General features: G+C 41.8%; 4 protein-coding genes across 4 annotated transcripts; 2 read left to right on the forward strand and 2 right to left on the reverse strand.

Annotated features, from left to right (window-relative positions):
- Window positions 1-480: 480 nt before the first annotated feature.
- On the reverse strand, window positions 481-4505 carry prlh2r (prolactin releasing hormone 2 receptor). The gene is made up of 3 exons (XM_015970004.3): window positions 4291-4505; window positions 2434-3329; window positions 481-964 (listed from the first exon to the last, which is right to left on the reverse strand). Exons 2-3 carry the CDS (start codon window positions 3325-3327, stop codon window positions 641-643), a joined length of 1218 nt encoding a protein of 405 aa, XP_015825490.3. The 5' UTR covers window positions 3328-3329; window positions 4291-4505; the 3' UTR covers window positions 481-640.
- Window positions 4506-7376: 2871 nt separating this feature from the next.
- Window positions 7377-9339, reverse strand: ccdc32 (coiled-coil domain containing 32). Its single transcript, XM_015970011.3, has 4 exons — window positions 9224-9339; window positions 8727-8988; window positions 8049-8202; window positions 7377-7855 (listed from the first exon to the last, which is right to left on the reverse strand). The coding sequence occupies exons 2-4, from the start codon at window positions 8980-8982 to the stop codon at window positions 7657-7659; spliced, it is 609 nt and encodes a 202-aa protein (XP_015825497.1). The 5' UTR covers window positions 8983-8988; window positions 9224-9339; the 3' UTR covers window positions 7377-7656.
- A 52-nt stretch (window positions 9340-9391) lies between these two features.
- On the forward strand, window positions 9392-12544 carry pcmtl (l-isoaspartyl protein carboxyl methyltransferase, like). The gene is made up of 9 exons (XM_015970008.3): window positions 9392-9486; window positions 9744-9887; window positions 10051-10155; window positions 11148-11179; window positions 11299-11403; window positions 11500-11620; window positions 11701-11786; window positions 11878-12047; window positions 12131-12544. The coding sequence occupies exons 2-9, from the start codon at window positions 9761-9763 to the stop codon at window positions 12141-12143; spliced, it is 759 nt and encodes a 252-aa protein (XP_015825494.1). The 5' UTR covers window positions 9392-9486; window positions 9744-9760; the 3' UTR covers window positions 12144-12544.
- A 364-nt stretch (window positions 12545-12908) lies between these two features.
- On the forward strand, window positions 12909-15076 carry rpusd2 (RNA pseudouridine synthase domain containing 2). The gene is made up of 3 exons (XM_015970006.3): window positions 12909-13583; window positions 13756-14052; window positions 14136-15076. The coding sequence occupies exons 1-3, from the start codon at window positions 12981-12983 to the stop codon at window positions 14949-14951; spliced, it is 1716 nt and encodes a 571-aa protein (XP_015825492.1). The 5' UTR covers window positions 12909-12980; the 3' UTR covers window positions 14952-15076.
- Window positions 15077-15233: the final 157 nt, after the last annotated feature.

Raw genomic sequence — 15233 nt, forward strand, 5'->3', positions numbered from 1 at the left:
TGGTTTTGGATCCTATAACCTCTGTTACCACCTCAAACTGGATATTTACACATGCTATACAGCTTTTTGCACATGGACAGCTTGGACGCCTCAGGTGCAGCTGAAAATGTGAAAAACTTAGATTAAATTCATTAATCAGACATAAGAAGTTCTGAAAGAAAGTGAAATTTCTTTCAGAACTTTCAGGTCCAGGTCCAGGTTCAGCGCTTTGGGCTTCCTGACAGGGTTGCGGAAGGCGCTTTATAAATAAAGCTTTGATTGATTGATTGATTGATTGATTGAAATTTAAAACAATTATATTTTTATTAATATTATTTATTTACACAAGTCATCTGCATAAATTAATATGTGAGTTGTAGCAAAATAGAAAAGAAATGAGCAAAAACATGATGTTAAAAAGCTCTAACAGGGAAAACATGAAAATTTATATTTTAAAACAGTCACAGGCTGAGTATGACAAGCTTCTCTGGGGTAAAGAAAACACCAAACATACATTTATGATGAATATTTAATGAAAAAAACACAAATTTATTTGTTGTGGGTTTCTGCTGTTTGAAACTGCGACCTGTTGCAGCCCAAATTTGAGGATTTCAGCATTTTTTTAAATACGTAACACATTTTCTTCAGCGTGGAAAGCAACTCAGGTGCAGCTTTCTTGTGGGACAATGTCACTCAAAACCACACCTGGTAAATCCACTATGATAGTGGACGTGTGGAGGCGGAGCATTCTGCGAGAAGCTGTCATGGTGCTTGACCCCTGACCTCGGTCCTTTCCTTTTCTCCTACGAGACAGTGGGTGGAGACACAGGTAGGACAGGAATTTGTTGTGCAACGAGGCGTAAATGAAGGGGTTGTAACAGGCGGAACTCATAGCCAGCAGGTGTGCAGACACCTGGATGACATTTACATAATTCTTTCCCAGAATGGAGAAGTCAGTGTCCAGGTCCCGGATCAGGTTCACCACCTGGAAAGTAAAAATTGTTATTTTACAGCAGATGTTTTTACTTGGAAGAGCAGAGAAAGTGGTGTGTTTGCAAGGGCTGTATTCCACTTCTGCAGCCGTACATGCTGGTTGTTCTGTGAAACCTCTCATTAACAGAAGCTTTTTGAAATGGAACCCAGCCCTCGTTAACCTGCCATTGTGGGTGAATGTCATCTAGATCAGGGCTATTCAATTCCGGGCCTCAAGGGCTGGTATCCAGCACGTCTTAGTGGTTTCTCTGGTCCATCACACTAGATTCACCCGTGCAGCAGCTCATCAGGCTCTGCAGAAGCCTGTTAATCACCTACTAATTGAAATCAGGTGTGTTGAAGCAGGGTTAAAACCAAAATGTGCTGGATACCGGCCCTCGAGGCCTGGAGTTGATTAGCCCTGATCTAAGAGGATTTTACAGTACAGCAGGCAAACAGTTCCCCAAAGTGGTGCTGAACTAAGTGGATGCAGGCTGGTGTGATGATAAATAATGAAAACCCAAGAAAGAACAGGAAGTGCCAAGTGTCAAATTAAAATAAAAATTTTGCAAAATTCATGAAATCCTAACATTACCAACAGATTTCCAGTCAGATTAGTAATTATGTGCACATGGATTTGCAACTAAACATCTGTTAAGGAACGAGCAACTGTTCGTTGTTAGGATTCAATAAAGTTGGGCTAATTTTCCCTCCCAGAATCAATCAATAAAATTTTTTAATAATAAATCACAAACTTCACTTTTCTTTAATAGAATAAAATAAAAAATTTGCTGCAGCTTTGACTCATACGGAACTTTCTAGATGTTCAATCTTCTGCTTATCTGAATGAGTTGCACCTTGTTGCATTGAACTCTTATTTGTATTTTACAGCCCATATGTGTGTGTGTGTGTGTGTGTGTGTGTGTGTGTGTGTGTGTGTGTGTGTGTGTGTGTGTGTGTGTGTGCGTGCTAGATCCGTACATTTACAATAAATTACAATATGGTGCAAAAGTTCATTTATGTCAATAATTCAACTTAAAAGGGGAAACTGATTCATGAGATAGACTTGCAAAGCCAGAAATATCAATCCTTTGGTGGTTATTATCATGATGATTGGCTTATGGCTGAAGAAAATCCCCAATTCAAAATCACAGACAGTTAGAATACTATGAAAAGTTTCAATGTTCTAGAGACAAAGTGTCACTCTAATCTGCTAATGAATCTAAAACACCTGCAAAGAGTTATTGAGCCTTTAGATTGTATCTCAGTCTAAACTGAATTACTGAAATAAACAAAACTTTGCACCATGTTCTTCTCATTTTTACAGTTTTACCTGTAGTTTCATACTTCCTGCAAATAGAGGCACCCACAAGGGGTGGCCAGGGCCCCCTCTGTAACATTGCTGGCCACCCCACTGCCCCATTTGCAGATCAACATATTTCATTCCAGTAAATTCAATAACATATTTCCTGTTTTATGCACCTGTAAGGGGAGCCAAGAGAAGGCAAAACACAGAACAGACGCCAGCAGCAGGCAGAAAGTCTTCCTCCTCCGTCTGCTCCAGGCGGCCCGTGCGCATCTCAGCTCTGGACATGCGGTCAGAGCTGAAGAGGTCCTCTGCTTTAGGTTGTAGGAGATGGCACAGTAGGAAACGGAGACTGCAGCCAACGGGACAAAGTAGGAGAAGAAGAGGATGAAGCAGGAATAAATGAGACGGCTTCGCTCCTGACCATCCCAGAACTCCTCACACACCGCCATCTGTAGACCGGTTGCATCCAGGTCCAGATAGATGGTGTGTAGTGCTGTAGGAGTGGACAATCCCAGGGAGGACAGCCAGATCAGGACCACCACACCCCAGCAGAACTGGCATCCCACTCTTTTGTGAATGGGATAAGCAACAACTATATAACGATCCACTGCAATGGCCATGAGGGATAAAACCGCTGCATACACAGCTGTGGACTGCATGATCGTGACAAAATAACACATGTGGGCCCCAAACACCCATCCCTGGCTGTCGAATGCGTAGGACGCCGTCAGGGGGACACAGAAGATGCACATCACCAGGTCAACAAGTGCCAAGTTACCAATGAAGAAGTTTGTAGTGTTGTGTCTCTTTTTGTTGTGCCAGATGAGAAAGAGGAGGAGGAGGTTCCCGGTGCACGCGACTATGACCACTGCGGAGTAGAGGGGGACGAAGAGCAGCTTCATACTAAACAGCAGGTCAAAGCCGGAGAAGGAGGGAGCCGAAAACAGCGAGGGTGAGAAAAGATGAGGAGAAGAGTTACAGCAGGATGAAGAGAAAGAGTAGAAGGAGTCGGAGGCTGGAGCAGAGGAGTTCATCCAGGAGTGATTCACTGCCTTCTCCCAGTCCATCGCTGCAGAGATAAAGGAGGATGTAAGCTTTTTATTACGGGATCAGACCAAATTACGTGAAGACTTGTAGAAAAAAACGCTCCAAATCTCTCTTTCAGTCTCAATAAAAAGCTTTTTTGTTGCTTTTAACAATACCTTTGCTTTCCCCTCCTCGACTCTTTGAATCTTATCTGTTTTTTTCTTTGCTGCTTTAATAAAAAACCCAGAAGGACAAAAGTGAGGTGTCCACCTCAACACTCATCTTTTCTGTGCTGAATCAAAACAACACGTGAGGATCGTGATCCTGAACGTGTGAAGAAGCCTTTTTACACAAAATGTGAAGTGAAATCTGAGCTGAGCAACAGGAAGTACTGGAATAATCTGAGATTATGCATGGAAACGGTCACAAATTACACGTTTGATTTGCATTTTTTGAATATCACGAGGATTTGAAGGTTTGTTTTGCCCAAGCAAAGCAAAGAAAAGAAAACATGAAAAGAGCTCATAATACATGAATGGCTTTTGTAATTACATCTGCAATATTGAATGAGGAGGATATAAATAGCATGAAGCTGAATGGTGTCACTTTGACATGTGAACAGGGTGATCTTTTCTCAGTTTCTTCCTTTTATATCAATAGAATAAGATCAGATCAGCTGAATTTTATGTTCTAGGTCAGAAATAAATGAGTATTAATGATCCAGTCAGGCCCAGAAAATCCCTCTGGGACAATTTATGTTACTAAATTACCTGCATGTTCTCATAAGAATTCCCAATCAGGAAATTTGCATTCCTGCAAATAAAAAATTTCCTTTCTGTGTATAATCTTAGAAAAAAATTGCACAGAATCATGGCATGTAAATATTAAAGATACCAATCTGATTCATCATCTCTTTTAAAACTTCTAAAAATGCATTTATTATCAAATATGGAATTTTAAATGACTTTTCCCAGCATGTAGCGTCAATATTAATATTAAAGTACCTGCGAAAGGCTTCAGTCGGACAGCTCAGCACCTGTTTGAGTCCTCTCTGGTGAGGAGTCCAGCTTACGTCTGCGCTGCAGCCTGCTCGGCTTTAGAATAAAGAGTTCCTCTCACTGTGTGTGTGTGTGTGTGTGTTTGTGTGTGTGTGTGTGTGTGTGTGTGTGTGTGTGTGTGTGTGTGTGTGTGTGTGTGTGTGTGTGTGTGTGTGTGTGTGTGTGTGTGTGTGTGTGTGTCTCACATACCGCATAGTATGTGTTTGTGTGAATGAGTCACCTCCCTCATGGCAGAAAAAAAAACCAATCCTATTTTCCTATAAACACACCTCAAGGAAACAGTACTGGTATTTATTTTAAATCAAATTTATGGGTGTGCGTTGTAATAAAATGTGTGTAATTTTGAAGATATTAGAGGAATTTAATTCAGCTTTAATGTCATTTTCCTTTAATAAGTTCAAACAGCTCATCTTTAAACATCTTATTAGTTAATAGAAGAGTCTGACTGCTAAGAAAATGTCATTTGAATCATGCATGTTCTCCTTCACCCTGAACTGTGACTGAATGGTGTCACATATGAGGCTTGGAAACTGAATATCTCAAAATTGAACTATTTAGCAAAAACTACGATCTTGATCAGCAGCAAACATAATAAATGTTCATAGCTAAATTAAGGATTGCGAGTCCAGTGAACGCCTTCTCCGGGTCAGGGACGAGGTCCTGCCCCAAGTATAGGAGTTTAACCCTCTCAGGCTCAAAACAAGTTTTGATAAAAGGACAAACTAAGTCCTTCAGGGGTACTTCTTAGTTAAAAAATAATCATGAAATACGTATGTGGAGTAACCAGGTAGGTAGGTTTTAAATGTTGCAAATCTGCAACAGTTAAAAAATCACAGTGGTGCAGTGGTTAGTGCTGTTGTCCTGCAGCAACAAGGTCCTGGGTTCAAATCCTAGCCTGGGGTCTTTCTGCAGTTTCCTTGCAGGCTCCCTCCAGGTATCCCGGCCTCCCCCCACAGTCCAAAAGCATGACTGTCAGGTTGATTGGTCTCTCTAAATTGTCCTTAGGTGTGAGTGCATGGTTGTTTGTCCTGTGTGTCTTTGCGAGGGACTGGCAACCTGTCCAGGGTGTACCCCGCCTGCTTGACTGGAGACTGCTGGACATATACACCAGTGCCCCCCCCACCCCACCCTCCCACCCCCCGCAGCCCTACGTGGATAAGCAGGTACAGAAAATAGATGGATGGGTCCAGGGGTGGTCCTAGTCAGTTTGGTGCCCTGAGAAAACACCCTCATATAATTTTGCCCAATTTATCAAACATTCCTCATTACTGCATGTATAACAAGCATTCTGATGGCGTAGGCTATCACAAAATCAGTGTTTGGAGCAAAAAAAAAAAAGCATTAATATTAGATAGCATCACTTCCAGAAAAAATGACTCAAGACTTCCCAAAAATGTCTAAAGTACAAGTGATGTGATTTTTTACTTCACGTCAACAGTCTGATTTACTGTTTATTTTACGAATCTTAAGACTTCTTGATTTTACCCAATATTCAATGCAACATACTAACAATAAGTCACAATTTAGATATTATTTTATCCCATGGAATATCCACCAAAATGTCTGATTACAGACATTAGCCTTTCAGATCCTTTTATCTACATCAAGAATGAAGGATCAGTTCTTAGAATCTCTTAGAATAAGGATGAAAAAAGATATAGGCTCTGAAACCTTATACGTTTATTTACTGTGTGTCCTTTTATACAGGAGAAAGGTTGACAGTAGGTTACAGGTTTATAGAGGCAAAAGCCCAAAATCCAAGGCAGCACCCCTGCCTCTATGAAACATTACTTACACTCACCTAAAGGATTATTAGGAACACATGTTCTCCTTAATGCAATTATCTAATCAACCAATCACATGGCAGTTGCTTCAATGCATTTTGGGGTGTGGTCCTGGTCAACACAATTTCAATGTCAGAATGGGAAAGAAAGGTGATTTAAGCTATTTTGAGAGTGGCATGGTTGTTGGTGCCAGACGGGCCGGTCTGAGTATTTCACAATCTGCTCAGTTACTGGGATTTTCACCCACAACCATTTCTAGGGTTTACAAAGAAATGGTGTGAAAAGGGAAAAACATCCAGTGTGCAGCAGTCCTGTGGGCAAAAATGCCTTGCTGGTGCTAGAGGTCAGAGGAGAATGGGCCAACATTCAAGCTGATAGAAGAGCAAGTTTGACTGAAATAACCAGTCGTTACAACAGAGGAATGCAGCAAAGCATTTGTGAAGCCACAACACGCACAACCTTGAGGCAGATGGGCTACAACAGCAGAAGACCCCACCGGTACCACTCATCCCCACTACAAATAGGAAAAAGAGGCTACAGTGTGCACGAGCTCACCAAGATTGGACAGTTGAAGACTGGAAAAATGTTGCCTGGTCTGATGAGTCTCAGTTTCTGTTGAGACATTCAAATGGTTGAGTCAGAATTTGGCGTAAACAGAATGAGAACATGGATCCATCATGCCTTGTTACCACTGTGCAGGCTGGTGGTGGTGTAATGGTGTGGGGGATGCTTTCTTGGCACACTTTAGGCCCCTTAGTGCCAATTGGGCATCGTCTAAATGCCATGGGCTACCTGAGCCTCTTTTCTGATCATGTCCATCCCTTCATGACCACCATGTACCCATCCTCTGATGGCTACTTCCAGCAGGATAATGCACCATGTCACAAAGCTCCAATCATTCCAAATTGGTTTCTTGAACATGACAATGAGTTCACTGTACAACAATGATCCCCACAGTCACCAGATCTCAACGCAATAGAGCATCTTTGGGATGTGGTGGAATGGGAGCTTCGTGCCCTGGATGTGCATCCCACAAATCTCCATCAACTGCAAGATGCTATCCTATCAGTATGGGCCAACATTTCTAAAGAATGCTTTCAGCACCTTGTTGAATCAATGCCACGTAGAAGTAAGACAGTTCTGAAAGCAAAAGGGGGTCAAACACTGTATTAGTATGATGTTCCTAATAATCCTTTAGGTGAGTGTATATGCAAACTCAAAATATCAACAAAAACCAGAACAGGTAAATCACACATGGCATGCACATGTTTTATTTGCACTTTGTGTGACTCATAAGTTCCACTTGCAACACATGACGCCTCATTAAAATCTGCATATTGTTGTGCAGATGTGACTGAACCCACAGCTGCTGAGCACACAGAGGACAAAGACTTAGAAAACTCTATTTATAAATTATTTTTGCGGATTAATGCTTGGCCAAAAACACTGCTTCAACATAAAACAGCTCCAAACAAACATGAGAAAATCTCCTTTACATAATATTTTACACTAATTGTCTTTATTAGACTCATTTCTCTGGGTTGTGAGTGTCCTCCTCCTCCTCCTCCTCACTGTTGTGCGTCTCTCCTGTTGTGTCTTCGCTGCTTTGTGTCTGATTTGATCCGGTTGGCTCTTCTCCCCGAGAGGGTCTAAGAAGATATTCCAGCTCCTCTGCGCTGATAGCCACCTTCTCAGGGATTAGCCACCTCTTGAAATGTTCCAGAGCACTGGAAAGGTTCATATTCAAGAGGTTATTATTGGTGAGATGATGGAAGGTCCAACTCAGGGGGAACATTTCAAAACAAATACTATGAGATGCAAGCGGGACAAGAAAATAGCAAATGGTTGTGTGACTTTAAAGGTAAATTTGTTTATTTTTGAAATCTCAAAATCATGCATTTAGATTGATGCATGTTTTACCTCTCGTCCATGTCACCGCCTTGAAAGAGCTCTGAGGTCTGGGCATCATGCAGAAATCGATCCCAGCATTCTTTTTTAGCCTGAGACAGAGAGCGTAAGATATCTCTGGAGGTCACGTCGCTGGACTGACCCTTTAACTTCCTCAGGCGGTTCTCTGCAAGAAAATGCAAACAAAACCAACACTTTAACGCCTTAAATAAAAACCAACCAACTTTTTGAAAGATGAAGAAAAATACAGTCATTATTTTGCAGCTGATTAATCATAACACACACATTCATGGTCCTTTAAAATTGACTTGATTGATGAAATTACCTACATGTGTTCAGAATGAACTGGTTTAAGTCATTTTTTATTTAAAAAGTGAAAATTTCTCACTTTTCATTGGAGAGCTTCAGCCTTTTATAGCTGTTGGGCTTTGATCTAAAAATCAGTCATTTTATTTCAACCAGACAGTTGATGAATTAATAATTACTTTTCAGTCAGGTTTTAAGTTTGTAAATGTTGAAAAATGTTAACTTGTGGTAATAAAAATCTGCTTTCTCAAAATAAATGGCAGGTTAACAGATGTGTAACATCTATATTTTATGGGTTTCTTTTAAAAAATTTCTCTCACTGACAGGAAGACAGGTGTGTAACTCACTTATAACGTTACTGACATGACAGAAGCTGGTAAATACCTAAACTGGCAATATAAACGTCAGAGTCCTCCATTGGTTCCCAGTTAGCACTGGATGCGCTGGTACTGGTCCCATTTAAACGCCCATTGACCTGCACCTCATCATCTTGCGTTGCAGGATGAAAGGAGTCAGTGAAATCGGTGCTGTTCTCGGCAGCTGCCTCTGACTGGACCTCCGGCAGGCTGGAGCAGACTTCCGACCAAAGCTCACCGCTGGACCGAACCTCCTGGTTCTCGAAATCGTCGATCATTTTCATCGAGAGCTGAACAGATGTCACACATCAGTCCTCTTGTCCAACTAAAGTTGATTACTGTTTAACTGCATAATTCGACGACACTAAAATGAGATTTCTTAAACACCGATATAAATAGTTAGCTTGAATTATACAGATATGAGCTATGCTGGTGTTTAATCGACTTTATATATACGTAACACTGGTTTAAACTCTTCTACAGACAGTTTATAATCATGTTATTATAGGTATTGGTGTTTCTTACCTGCGTGGTACCACCGAGAGGTTATTTCTGCTTGTGTTTATAGCAGGAGGTTGGAGCTTAGCTTCAGTAACTAATTTTGTGATTGCGCTCCTTTCGGGGTCATGTGATTGGACATTATTGTTGCCAATCAAATTATCTTCCAATATGATTGGACAATGAAGGCCCACTCTGAAAATTCTTAGATCCTATTGGTCAAAACTGTTTTTAAAACACGGAAGCAGGAAGTGTTTCTTATCTTAAAGCGACGGTGACCAACTAACAAGGTAAACAACAGTTAATGACCTATATAAGGTTATTTGGTTGTAACGTAAACAACATTCGCTAGGTAGCAGTGTTTTATTTTATTTTTTAGAAAGCTGGGTTCAATTAAACGGCTTAGCTCGCTGGCTCAGAGAGACAGCAGGAACTGCCAGCTGTTAATTCTGAGCAATTTGCAGGCAGCACAACTTGGTTGTGCACGCTTTTAAATGTAGTACACACACCCTTGAACACTAGGTTTGTCTGTATGTCGAACTGTCAGGGCTGCAGGGAGATCCAATGTTGGAGATGCGAGCGGCGTTACGCCTGGCTGTAGTTGCAGTTCCCATGGGTGTGCTGCTGTCCCGCACCATGGCGTGGATGTCCAGTGGCAAAACGCATTCAGAGCTCATCAGCAGACTCAGAGGTAATGTCAAATGTTTGTATATGTGCATGTTTACGCAGAGATCTTTATTATGTCATGGTATTTCTCATGGGAACACGTTGAAACACTGTTGGGGAATCCTAGGTCGCGTGACAGGAAGGGGACATTCTCCAGTAAGTTTTCCTCTGTCTTCATTTTCCATCAGATCATGGAGTTATCCGCAATGACAGAGTGTTTGACGCCATGCTGGCCACTGACAGAGGGATTTACTCCAGAGACTATCCTTATGCAGATGCTCCACAGACAATAGGTAAACAGTAGCAGATACACTCTGTTCCAGGGCCGGCCCAAACATTTGTGTGGACTGGGGCCCCTATACCAACCAGTCAACACCAGATAATTCATAATTCCATGGCTTTACTATGTGTGTAACATACCCACTATCACAAGCATCTTTTGTAATTAGCTTACATCATACTGGTTTTATAATGACTATTGATGTCAAACTTGCATTAGGATCAAACCAACAAAAATGCTCAAATTTATTTGCATTTTTAAATGCAGAGTGTTACTTAAGTGTGGTATAATTCAACTATTTGAAAGTAACATCCAAATAAAAAAACACTGAATTTACAGTAAACAAGTTAAGTAGTTTGTTTTGAAAATCTGGAACAGATGTATAAAACGTGCAATCACTATAAAAAAATAAAACCTAATTACACTATAGGAAATATTATATAATTAATTTTTCATATGTGTATATGATGCCATTCATGTTGGTGCAGCTGCAGCTATTGTTCCTAAAGCTGTAAGGTTCTACAATTCTGCAGAGAACTGTGCAGAATTAAAAAGAGGATGAGTCTGGCAGGCAAGGCTATTTGTACAGCACCTAGTGGTAGAACAGGGGACCGCAGTACTCAAGGTCTCAGTCGTCCACATGTTCCTCATTCATAAATTATTTTAACCAATAAATAATTATGTCGGTGGAAAAACAGCTTATTGCTTTATTTGTGCTAAAACCTATAAAAAACACATGTGAATGACAGGAATCAGACATTATATCATGGCTGATCTGTGTTGGAGGACTTTTTACAGAGTGTGCACTCTGGAGGGAACACGTCCTCCGTGAGCGATCTGATCTCAAAGGAGATCCTTCTTGAGCTACGCTGTGATTTGGGATCCAAACTAACTAGAATTTTTTTGTATGTGTATTTCAACTGATCAGTTTGCATCCATCAGTATGACTGCATATTTGCATAAATATGAGGAGTGGCTCCATTTGATGATGTTTATGTATTACAGGCTACAGGGCAACCATCAGTGCACCACATATGGTGAGTGACATATAACACAAACTGAACTGAACCATCATAAACTGAAATCAAAGCTGGAGGAAATAAAAAAAATTCTTAAACACATTTCAAGCAGAGTTTTTCTTTGCTGAACCTGACAGCATGCACATGCATTGGAAGTGTTAAGTGACAAGCTGACTGAAGGAGCATCTGCACTGGATGTGGGCTCAGGGAGTGGATATCTCACAGCCTGCTTTGCAAGAATGGTAACTTGCTTTTAAAAAATCCTGGATCTGACCTAATATTGATGTTCAAGTTAGTATAAAATATACAACATGACAACATTTTTCTATCGCATACAGACAGGTCCTAGTGGCAGAGTGGTTGGCATTGAACACATTGATGAACTGGTGCAAACGTCTGTGAAAAATGTGCAAGCTGATGACCCAGAACTGCTTTTGTCTGGACGGATACGATTTATAGGCGAGTTCCTTTTTCTTTTTCAACTTTTGAGCTTTTGTTTAAATGATTTATTATGTTTTATACCTTAATTTATTTTATAGTGGGAGATGGAAGAATTGGCTTTCCAGATGGGGCCCCATATGATGCCATTCATGTTGGTGCAGCTGCAGCTACTGTTCCTAAAGCTGTAAGGTTCTACTTTTGTGAGACTGGAGTAGCTTTACGTATTGTTGAACTAGATTTGACACATTTTTTGCTGTTTGTCTTTATTGACAAAGCTCTTAGAGCAGCTGAAGCCAGGCGGGAGGTTGGTTCTTCCAGTGGGCCCTGAAGGCGGCAGTCAAGTGCTAGAGCAGTATGATCGTCAAAGTGACGGGACCTTTCTTAAGAAAGCTTTGATGGGAGTGGTTTACGTTCCCCTGACTGACAAGAGGCATCAATGGCCAGGGTAAGAAAACTCCTACGACTTGAAATCTATAACCAGAGATTGAATGACTCACTTCTACTTGCTATCCTTCATTGGTTTCTCAGAGGGGAGCTCTGATTGCAGTGTGGCTGCTCCTGCAGGAGGTGGCGCAGCTGCTGCGTCTCTGGGATCCTGAAGTTCTCAGCAAACTGATGTTTTCATAACCCCTCTGCTCCACTGGGCTGACACCTAGCAACAAACCACAGGGATCGTTCTCCTGGGCAGATTGTCTTTGTGGGGAGCTGAACGTATAAGTGACTGAATAAGTGACCTCTGGGTTACAGATTAACCTGTGCCCATAATCCTCAGAGTAAGGAAAACAGTGATGTGGATGAGAAATAACAGATGTGCACAATGTTTATAAAGGGAGGACTGCGGGTCAAAAGAGCTATTTTGAAAAGCAAGTGTAATTGTTGTTTGAAGTGTTTTAGTTACTGGTTGCTGTCATTTTTATTAAAAGCTAATACTGCTGTTGGTAATTTTTAAAGGTTTTATTACAAAGCAATAGTAGCTGGGTTACAGATTAGAATAGAAAATCTCTTTGTTGTTCCTCAGTGGGTAAATGTTGGTGTAAGGTGCCAATTACAGTTGCAACAGGATCAAAAAGAGTAAATAATAAGGAGCTGATAAGATTAAAATATAAAAAAGAAAACAGTGCAGAAATACTTCAAATATTCATATATTAAAATATTGAATACCTATTTTAAGCAAGAAGAATTAAAATTAACATTTTAGATTCCTTGGAAAAATATTTAAATAAATGAAAACAATTAATATGGACAACGCGTTATGGCTTTAACGGGAAATGCAATTAGTATTGGTCAAAATTTCATTTATGCGGCTTTTGTTGGGCTGCATAATGACGTCATCACCCTGCGCATGTTTTAAAAAGGTCCCCCGGTTTATCCTGCTGCTATGCACGTGAGCACTGTGACTGCTAACTTACTGACCTTTCTCGTGGCCCACACTAGCCAAAAAGCTCGTTTTATTTTCTTGTATAACGTTAATAGATTATTTAGTTGCGGTTTTATTCATCTGCCGTTTGAACAAAATAAATTAATGATGGAGCAAGCGGCTAAAAACATAGAAACCCTTTCAGACGACAAGGAGCCAGCGGGAGAAACTACGACAACAAAACATGGAAAACGCAAGAACGAGGAGCTGGATCAACCGGAGACAAGTGGCCGGGGTAAGAGGCGCAGAGGAGCGGGAGGGAAGAAGCTCCGTCCGGGCGAAAGGTACATCCCCCCTCCGCAGAAACGCAACCCGGGCGTCAGCTTCAACCAGGAGCACTTCGACGAGACGTCCTACTACTTTGAGGACGGGCTTCGTAAGGTGTACCCATATTACTTTGATTTTAAAACCTACTGCAAAGGCCGGTGGGTCGGGAAGAGTCTCGCGGAAGTCTTTAAAAACGAGTTCAGAGCTGAGTCCATAGAGTATTATCAGGAAGCGGCCAAAGAGGGTCGCATCCGGCTCAACGAGACCCCTGTGGAGGACCTGTCCGTGGTGCTCAGGGTCAGTGTTCCCTCCTGGAGAATCTGTTGAATCATTTGTTCATTCTAAAATGTTGATAAGTACATCATGAGATGATAAGACTCCTAGTGTTTTGTGACTGGGCTCTGGCCTGATTCTGTTCTACATGGTCCCACCCGGTCTGAAATGTTTGTTCTTTCCTAATTGTCCATAGGATAATGATCTCATGAGGAACACCGTGCACCGCCACGAGCCACCTGTGGTCGGCACGCCCCTGCAGATTCTGGTGGACGACGGTGAAGTTCTTGTGGTTGACAAGCCTGCTTCTATTCCTGTCCACCCCTGTGGTCGCTTCCGCCACAACACTGTGATTTTTATCCTGGGTAAAGAGCATGGCATCTCTGAACTCCATACAGTCCACAGGCTGGACCGGCTCACCTCAGGAGTCCTGCTGTTCGCCAGGACGCTGGAGACTTCAAAGAAGCTGGATCGTCTGGTGCGAGACAGACAGGTAAATTAGGAATTACATGTCCCTGATCAATCCAAGGTACCTAGTTGTTCTCTTGAGATTTACTTGTTTGTTTTAATTTTCAGCTTGAGAAGGAGTACGTGTGTCGAGTAGAAGGAGAGTTTCCTGAGGGTGAGCTGGTCTGTGAGGAGCCCATTCTGGTTGTTTCTTTCAGAGTTGGCCTCTGCCGAGTCGACCCGAAGGGAAAGGAGTGCCGAACTGTTTTCCAGAGGCTGAGTTTTAACGGAAAAACAAGTGTTGTCCGCTGTTTCCCCCTCACCGGACGTACACATCAGATCAGGGTCCACCTTCAGTTTTTGGGGTTTCCTATCCTCAATGATCCCATCTATGGGTCCTCGGCTTGGGGTCCTCACAGGGGCAAAGGGGGGCTTGTTGGTAAGAGCAATGAGGAGCTACTGAAGGCTTTAGTTGAAGAACACCGTTCTCAGGAAAGTTTGCTCCTGCTAGACATGGACGACTGCGTAGGAATTACTAAAGAGTCAGAGAAGTTGTTTGAGGTGACGGACAAACTAGAAGGATTCTCTGAATCTGTGAAAAGTGGAGAAAGTTGTCAAGAACGAAAAGGAGACGGAGTCGATAACAAGCTTGGTAACACAGAAAATGAGTCCATCAAAGAGCCCCAGAACCGTTTAACAGCTGAGTCCACCGTAGACTCAACCCAAACACACGAGTCCACACAGAAAACTCCTCCAGGAACCCGAGACCGCCTGTGTAGTGAATGTAAGCTGGTGCGACCAGATCCCACTAAAAAGGAGCTCATCATGTACCTCCATGCTTTACGCTACAAAGGAGCTGACTTTGAATATAAAACACGGTTACCGGACTGGGCCGAAGAGTCCTGGGAGGAGAACACCCAGAGCCCATCAGATAGACGCCACTGAGGCCTTTTGTTGAGTGGAAACATTTACCTTTTTTTTTTCTTGAAGACCGTTAAAATGAGGCTGGAACAACAAAAACTCAAACACCAGTTTGCTGGAAAATAAAGGTTTTATTTGTGAAAAATTAACAGTTGTAGCAGTGATGTTTTTTCTGTGAGGCAGGTTATTCTGCTGAGTCAAACCCAAGTTTTTTCAGTGAATAGATTTACGATAACGTTTGTTGAAATTTCGTGGCCCTAGGCACGTTTTATTTTCAATTCAAAGTCTTCATGCTAAACCACAATC

This window comes from Nothobranchius furzeri, chromosome 18, assembly GCF_043380555.1.
Source record: "Nothobranchius furzeri strain GRZ-AD chromosome 18, NfurGRZ-RIMD1, whole genome shotgun sequence".
Classification (NCBI taxonomy): domain Eukaryota; kingdom Metazoa; phylum Chordata; class Actinopteri; order Cyprinodontiformes; family Nothobranchiidae; genus Nothobranchius; species Nothobranchius furzeri.

Coding starts and splice junctions, on each gene's coding strand:
- rpusd2 (XM_015970006.3), top strand. CDS start 12,981: ATGCACGTGAGCACTGTGACTGCTAACTTACTGACCTTTCTCGTGGCC. Junction 13,584..13,755: donor ACCTGTCCGTGGTGCTCAGG/GTCAGTGTTCCC, acceptor AATTGTCCATAG/GATAATGATCTCATGAGGAA. Junction 14,053..14,135: donor GTCTGGTGCGAGACAGACAG/GTAAATTAGGAA, acceptor TTTAATTTTCAG/CTTGAGAAGGAGTACGTGTG.
- prlh2r (XM_015970004.3), bottom strand. CDS start 3,327: ATGGACTGGGAGAAGGCAGTGAATCACTCCTGGATGAACTCCTCTGCT. Junction 965..2,433: donor TCTCTTGGCTCCCCTTACAG/GTGCATAAAACA, acceptor TTTACTTTCCAG/GTGGTGAACCTGATCCGGGA.
- pcmtl (XM_015970008.3), top strand. CDS start 9,761: ATGTTGGAGATGCGAGCGGCGTTACGCCTGGCTGTAGTTGCAGTTCCC. Junction 11,404..11,499: donor CAGCCTGCTTTGCAAGAATG/GTAACTTGCTTT, acceptor TATCGCATACAG/ACAGGTCCTAGTGGCAGAGT. Junction 11,787..11,877: donor CAGCTACTGTTCCTAAAGCT/GTAAGGTTCTAC, acceptor TTATTGACAAAG/CTCTTAGAGCAGCTGAAGCC.
- ccdc32 (XM_015970011.3), bottom strand. CDS start 8,982: ATGAAAATGATCGACGATTTCGAGAACCAGGAGGTTCGGTCCAGCGGT. Junction 8,203..8,726: donor CGTTTATATTGCCAGTTTAG/GTATTTACCAGC, acceptor ATTTTCTTGCAG/AGAACCGCCTGAGGAAGTTA. Junction 7,856..8,048: donor GGCGGTGACATGGACGAGAG/GTAAAACATGCA, acceptor GAACCTTTCCAG/TGCTCTGGAACATTTCAAGA.